Source organism: Sprattus sprattus (assembly GCF_963457725.1).
Source record: "Sprattus sprattus genome assembly, chromosome: 4".
Classification (NCBI taxonomy): domain Eukaryota; kingdom Metazoa; phylum Chordata; class Actinopteri; order Clupeiformes; family Clupeidae; genus Sprattus; species Sprattus sprattus.
Window position 1 is genome coordinate 23,234,865 of NC_137923.1, and position 6,688 is coordinate 23,241,552.

A 6,688-nucleotide genomic window follows, 5' to 3' on the forward strand; every position below is an offset into this window, starting at 1 on the left:
AACATTTCACAGAGTGCAAATGTTTTGATAACATTCAGGGCTACTGGGTGCTGATGTGAATGATGAGGCTGTACATAGTTTGTCTCCATACTGCTCTGGGAGTAGGACTTAATGGTGGTGTCTTTCTGGATTAGTTAAGCCTGGCCTTCTGTTACTGGATCTGTCCACCATCATGGTGCGTGTTAGTGGGATGTAAGAGCTCCATCCTGGGTGCGGGAATCTGTCTCTATTCAGTGGCACAATTGTCATTAAAAGGCATTCCTGAGATTGTGTATCTAACACTGGACCCTGCCATGTAACCACAGATCTTTGTGTTTGCCTTCGATCTTCTGGGCCAGCTCACACAAAAAACTACTGGTAGACTCAAGACTCAATAATACTGATACACTGCTTCAATCCTAAATCAAAAAGTACAGGCAATATCAACCCCAAGCCAATAGATGGCACTAGATACTAAGTTACGTTAAACTAAAACCAGGAAGCACATCAACTTCCTCATCTTCAAATATCACGCAAATTTCCGGTCGAGTCTTACGCTCATAGTTGGATGAACTCACTTTAATATTTACATTTAGCCTTTTCTTGCCATTACAAATTGTAAAGATGAATACGGTACTATCAAGGGCAAATTCCCTGTTCGCATTCTCTCTGAGTGTGATGGCTGCTCTTACGTTTGGATGTTTTATCACGACTGCATTCAAAGACAGAAGCATACCGGTGGATATCCACGTATCGAAAGTGATGCTGTAAGTGTCTCAAAACTACAAAACTGGTGCTATTGCAAGAAATTCCAGCAATGTGTTGCAATCTTAGGGAAACTAACTACATAATCTGTTTAATTTTTGTTTGTATTATTATCGTTTTTTTTATAATAATTATGCTTTGCATCTGAGAGAACAGTAGGCTGTCCAGCATATGGTAACATTAGCTTCCTGCTTTTAGAGAAAATAAACCCCGCGTTAGTGTTAGCGAAACAGGCGCTAACGTTTAAATGTTCTTACTGTTCTAAAATCATTGGGAAGCTAGAAACTACCTCGTCAGTCCCGAATTCGTGCAACTAGTTGTGAATTTGGTTAATGGCTGCACTGTTGGTAAAGAGTTCGTAACTGTCCAATTGCAGCGCTGCACGTAATGTTGGAACAGTGCGGCAAACGCAGCACTTCGCCTAGGAAGCTTCATGTTTAAAGTTGCATAAACAGCATAACTGGGGTTTGAGCTGTTTGGTGACTGCAGGCCACAGCTTAAATGTGTGTGTGGTGTTTAAAAAAGTAAACAAAGAGGCTATGTGTTCTCAGATGATTTTTTTTTTTTTTTTTTTAGACTAGTTCAAAACAGCAACAATCCAACATGAGCAATGATTCCAAACCTACCAATCAAAAATCTTTGTCTCTTGTCTCGGAAGCATTTTAGCATTTATTCATTTTTTTATTTATTTTTTACTTTTGCAGACCTCTCTGCCTAACAATTTCGCCTAACAAACAGGCCTAGTCAAGCACAAGTGTTCCAGTTTGAAGAAAAGTAAAGTAACTTTTATAAGGAAAGGGTTAGTTAGGCTAACTATCCCTTTGTAGCCTCAGTTTAAAAATAATAATGGGCCTGCAGTACATTTCACACAGGTCTCCAAATTGTTAACTTGTACCCTTAGCTGATGTGAGGGTTGAGGCTTTGTATAAGTAGAACTTTTCTGATGATGCCTTTTGACCTCTACTTTTGCAGAAAGAATGTGGATGACTTCACTGGGCCAAGGGAGAGAAGTGATTTGGGCTTCCTCACATTTGACCTCTCGGCTGATATCCTTTCACTCAGATGAACTTGTTTAGTTATTGTGGTGGTGGTGGTGGTGGTGGTGATGATGATGATGGTGACTGACGATTGTGTTTCATAATCAGAGAACCTGGGTTTCCATCCCACTTTATAGTGTGAGTTTTGAACATTCAAATAGAAAATACTGAGTGAAAACATTTGAAATTTGCATAAAATATAAATCTAATAAGAAATGAATGTGCTAGAGGGGGGTGGATTACTTCAGAGTTGCATCAAATCAACCTCAAGTTTTTAACCCACAGCAAGAGAGTATCCTTTTAAATAATTCACATAATACAGCAGATGGAAAAGCACACAGACTTGAATTTCCCTAGGCCAAATGTTCATGAATGCGCTTAAATATGCAAATGAGTTGGATGGAAACCCAGCTAGAGAGCTGCACTATGTTCATTTTCCCTTAACATAACCCACATTTGCGCCCCATATTTGATTGGAATGTAAAGCAGCTCTTCCTCTATCTATCAGCTGAGTATGCTACGAGGAATAATGTAAGTTTCAATGGCTTTTAAAAATACATCTACGTGTTATGATGTGAATAAGTGGTTTTATTTTTCTCCCCTCTTAACTGGCATATGTAGGTACATTGTTTTGTGTTTTTGATGTATTTGTAATCTATATAAATCAACATCTTATTTTCCCTTGTTTACATGAGTCATTGAATTGATTAGTCCAGTCTTATTGTCCACTCAGGTTATTTGAAAAAGACATGGGCCCAAGTGACATCACCTCACGAAAGGTGTCTTATTTTTAGTCAGATATAAGGAAATAACAGTTTCGTATACATTTAATCATCAGAATGAATTGTTTTTCTTACACCTACTGAACATAATGTTTTGATTTGGTACCTCCCATTAACACACACACACACCAGTGGATACACTTCAGTGTGGCAATGTATTCTGTTCGAGAGTGCCCCTTAATGTCCTTTCACCTATCTAAACACCTTGGAGCAAATTTCAGAAGTCATCTCCACTCAAGTCTAATGTAGTAAAGTAATGATATGTATTTATAAAACTGCTACTTCCCTTCAGGCCCTCAACCAGGTCGTGCTTTGGGATAAAATAGTCTTGAGGGGTGAGAACACAAAGCTGAACTTGAGGGAAACCAAATCCAAGTACTTCTTCTTTGATGATGGAAATGGCCTTAGGTATGCATATTTTTTCCCCCTTTGTTTATTTCTCTATGTTCTGAAAATGGATAATTCATAATAAATAATTTTTATGATGTATATATTTTTAATTACTGAACTCACTTTACTTTCACTAAAATAGTTTATTCCTAGGCGGCAAGTATTGTAAACCTAAAACAACCAAATATACACTGCAAGGTTTAATACGCATGGAGCAGCGCAGACCTGCTGCTATCACTCTGTCCTTGTGTTTATGTGCTTTACTCATTTAGATGGGTTTGTGGGACTCTTCTTACAGGTCCAATAAGAACATCACACTCACACTGTCATGGAATGTGGTACCGAATGCAGGGATCTTGCCCCTGGTCATGGGCTCTGGACATATTTCCCTCCCCTTCCCCGATGCGTACGAAAGTACTAGGAGCTACTGAGTGATCTGAATAAGTTGATATTTGTAAATGTTGTGCTGCCTTTTACAGTTGGAGCTTTTAATAAAAGTGGATACCATAAGTGAGTGGGATTCGGTGTAGTGTGGCTTCATTTACACTATGGCTTAAGTTTAAAGTTCAGTGAAGTTGAGCTGTAGACTAATCTAATCAAGAGAAGTTTCAAATTTATTAGACAATATATCAATTGGGTGAAATTGATGCAGGATTTCACGTCCACATGTGGTTAAGAAAAATTATCTGTATGAAATCATCCCAAGAACATTATTCACAGGACATTGGTATATTATTACAGATCTCTTGGAACAATAACCGATGTTCTCAGTCCTGTTTCTGCCTTCCACACATGATTAAAGCCACTGTGACTAATGCTCTTGATAAATCAGATAAATCTGGGTGAACCAGGTTGTGTTTAGGTAAGTAAAATTGAGCTGTTCAGTATGGTATGCTGAGCAGCCAGATTGAGAAACCAATGACCTGTAGGTTGCAGTTGTGCTTTTACACACCAAACCAAGTTATATGTTTTGCTGCCTTTCTGCAAGACATTTTTTTTTTCTGAAGAATTGTGTGGTTTAACAGAGATGGTCTAGTTTGTATTTAATCCCCAATGGACATTAATGTCCATTGAGGATGAACACAAACTAGAATTTGGTTGGCTGAAAACTATTTTGTCAGTCCCATCTCCTCTATGTCACTGTTACAGTTGTTTTTCTCTAAAAGCCTACATTAAACAAATCAAATGGTAGGCCATAGGCATGAAATCATTGACACAATGTTTTAATTGTAGGCAGCCAAACTATTTTACTTTCATAGTGCATATTGGAATATTAATTTACCAACATGATTGCGTGTATGAAACACTCTTAGCTTGCCTCTACCACTCTACGATCTTTAATATAGCTTTAAGCATTCACTCTAGAACCGTTACTTCGATGGAATGGAGGTTGTTGAGATTTGTGAGGGCAGCTCGTTTAAACATTCGCTCTTACGATAGGCTACTTCTAGCTGATGTGCGGAGCCACAATCGCACCATAATATAACACCATGAAAGAAAGGATGACTCGGGGAGGGTATGATGACTGAAGTACCTGGATTTACCACCAGATGGCAGCGAAAGCCTGGAAAATTTGATGCGGAGGGCAGGCGACTCCGGTTGTGCTGTATGGAATTCGCGGTTAAGAAAACATTCCACGCAGTTTAATGAGCCGCATAAATCTAATTACTAGTGAGTTAAATAAAATACAACGAAAATCCTATCCTTAAATGTAAAGGATAGCGAGTCAACTGGATGTCACACTTTAGGCCTAAGTGTAACAGTCAGTGACCAGGTGTATGGATTTATTAAACACATCTTTCTGACTATTATGAGTCCTCATAATACCAGAAGAAGTGGAGAATATATATATAACATATTATTTGTTATATATACAACACCAGAAAGTAACCAGACAGATACGAATCTCAGGTTGAAAAGGGTTCCAGTTCCTCACGTGACTAATGAAAGCCAATGTGTAGTTAAACGGTAGATCAGCTATAAAACAACAGCATGTTTTATGTTGTCTTAGATCAGTAGCTTGGCCAGATTCAAGCATTCAATACTTCGCCATAATTAGACAAGTAAGGTCCTGGACATCTGCTGAGTTCCAAGCACTTAAAACTGTGAATAGGTTGTCTCTGAGGAGACCAAGGTGGATTTTTTTCTTTGACTTTTTACAAGCTGTCAACGACAGAATATCACTTTTCAACCATCAGAGCAGTCCTTCTCAGGTCTTGTGCGTGTCCTGACCATAATGCCTTGGCCACAGAGAGCTGTGGAGTTTCTAAGAAATTCCAGCTGTTCCCTCGTCCTTTATGGCAGTCACAGGGGATGGTCATACATCACCTGGAGGAAACAGACACGTAATTCAATTCAAGCCATCAAAAATGTCTTTCCTTTTCAAAAAGAAAATAAAGAAAACAACACCTGTGGAGGATGCACAATCACATAAAACAGTGACAGAGCTTTGAGAACGTCTCAGACGCGGTGTGGACCAGCAAGCATTATGGGTGACTTTGAACATTAATAGAAGTCCTTTGTGTTTTGGGGGCTAAAAAAAATTCTATTGTATCTGCCAGACAATGAAAACTGTAAAACTCAAGGTCGTTGCCATTTAAACCTCAGTTGAAGGGAAACTACAATTACAGCAGGACAAATATTTGCATTCAAAACACTGATTTTCATCTTGGAAAATAACTCGGGGAAAATAACAAGCCCCTAGGAGCTGTTCTGTGATGTGAACATCTGTGGTATGCAGGGGGTACCAAACAAGAGTGGGGAAATCCATCCCTGCACAAACTCTGCTATTTAGACAAAGGAACTGAAGAAAATGTTCCAGACACTAAACCCAAAGTGAGTTACAAATCAACGCTGTGATAGAAACATCATGAGGAAAGCATGTCAGAGTCCCTTTCAGTGCACTCCATGTCTCTGTGTGTAAGTGGCCAAACATGGAGCATAATACAACATTTCATCAACAGACCAGTTGTGGAGGACTTAAGGGCCTTTTTGTGAAGTGTTTTAAAAAATGGGTAGACGGGCCACATTGGTCTGCTTGGCCTTTTGTGATGCTGTGCAGATGTGAAAGCACAGGTCCACTTTAGTGGGAAGCCCCTGGACACACGGGGCTCCTGTTTCCTCTCACAGATGTGCCCAGTGATGTCTTTCAGCACCCCCCCCCCCCCCCCCCTTCTTCACCCTCCCCCCTGCTGCTTGAAGACGCCTGGCTGCCTCCAGGGTGTGAGCACTTTGCCACGAGGATAAAAGGACACAATCCACCTGTCGGTGGAAGAGGTCAGGAGGCCTTGCGGCTGGCGGGAAGAGCAGAGAGAACGAGTAAATCAGGCAAGCATAGCTGACGAATTGGAACAAATGTGGCATTTTGTCTAATAGCTATCATGTCCGGCATTGTGTGATTGCAAATATAGCCGCAAATCAGCAGAGAATGAAATGGACAGATCTCTGGAAGGCTAACAGATTGAAAACAGCTTTTTGGAACTGTACACGCATACTCATGTCTCCATAGCAGACTAAACAGACTCACAGTATACAAATTTCACAGTATGCACCCCATAGTTATCCCCAAAGGAGTGTTTTCCCGACTGAATTCCTCAGCTGGAGAGAAAAAGCCTCAGTCGCCAGCTCGTACACCAGCAGACATCTGTGCTGACATTCTCTCGGTTCCGCTGATTCTGCTATTTTGCTGTTGGTGTAAATTGTCTTGAAGAGTGTATTCATGTCTTGGAGAAATTG

At 40.1% G+C, this 6,688-nt stretch overlaps 1 protein-coding gene across 1 annotated transcript; it reads left to right on the forward strand.

Moving 5' to 3' along the window:
• The first annotated feature begins 517 nt into the window (after window positions 1–517).
• spcs3 (signal peptidase complex subunit 3) lies at window positions 518–3,453 on the forward strand. The gene is made up of 5 exons (XM_080836940.1): window positions 518–746; window positions 1,717–1,790; window positions 2,236–2,312; window positions 2,856–2,971; window positions 3,252–3,453. Exons 1-5 carry the CDS (start codon window positions 604–606, stop codon window positions 3,382–3,384), a joined length of 543 nt encoding a protein of 180 aa, XP_080693066.1. The 5' UTR covers window positions 518–603; the 3' UTR covers window positions 3,385–3,453.
• The last annotated feature ends 3,235 nt before the right edge of the window (window positions 3,454–6,688 follow it).

What these genes read in the sequence shown, in the direction of transcription:
- spcs3 (XM_080836940.1), top strand. Translation starts at nt 604, where the DNA reads ATGAATACGGTACTATCAAGGGCAAATTCCCTGTTCGCATTCTCTCTG. An exon ending in CACATTTGACCTCTCGGCTG is followed by an intron (nt 1,791 to 2,235) that starts ATATCCTTTCAC and finishes AACATAACCCAC; the next exon opens with ATTTGCGCCCCATATTTGAT. An exon ending in AGTATGCTACGAGGAATAAT is followed by an intron (nt 2,313 to 2,855) that starts GTAAGTTTCAAT and finishes ACTTCCCTTCAG; the next exon opens with GCCCTCAACCAGGTCGTGCT.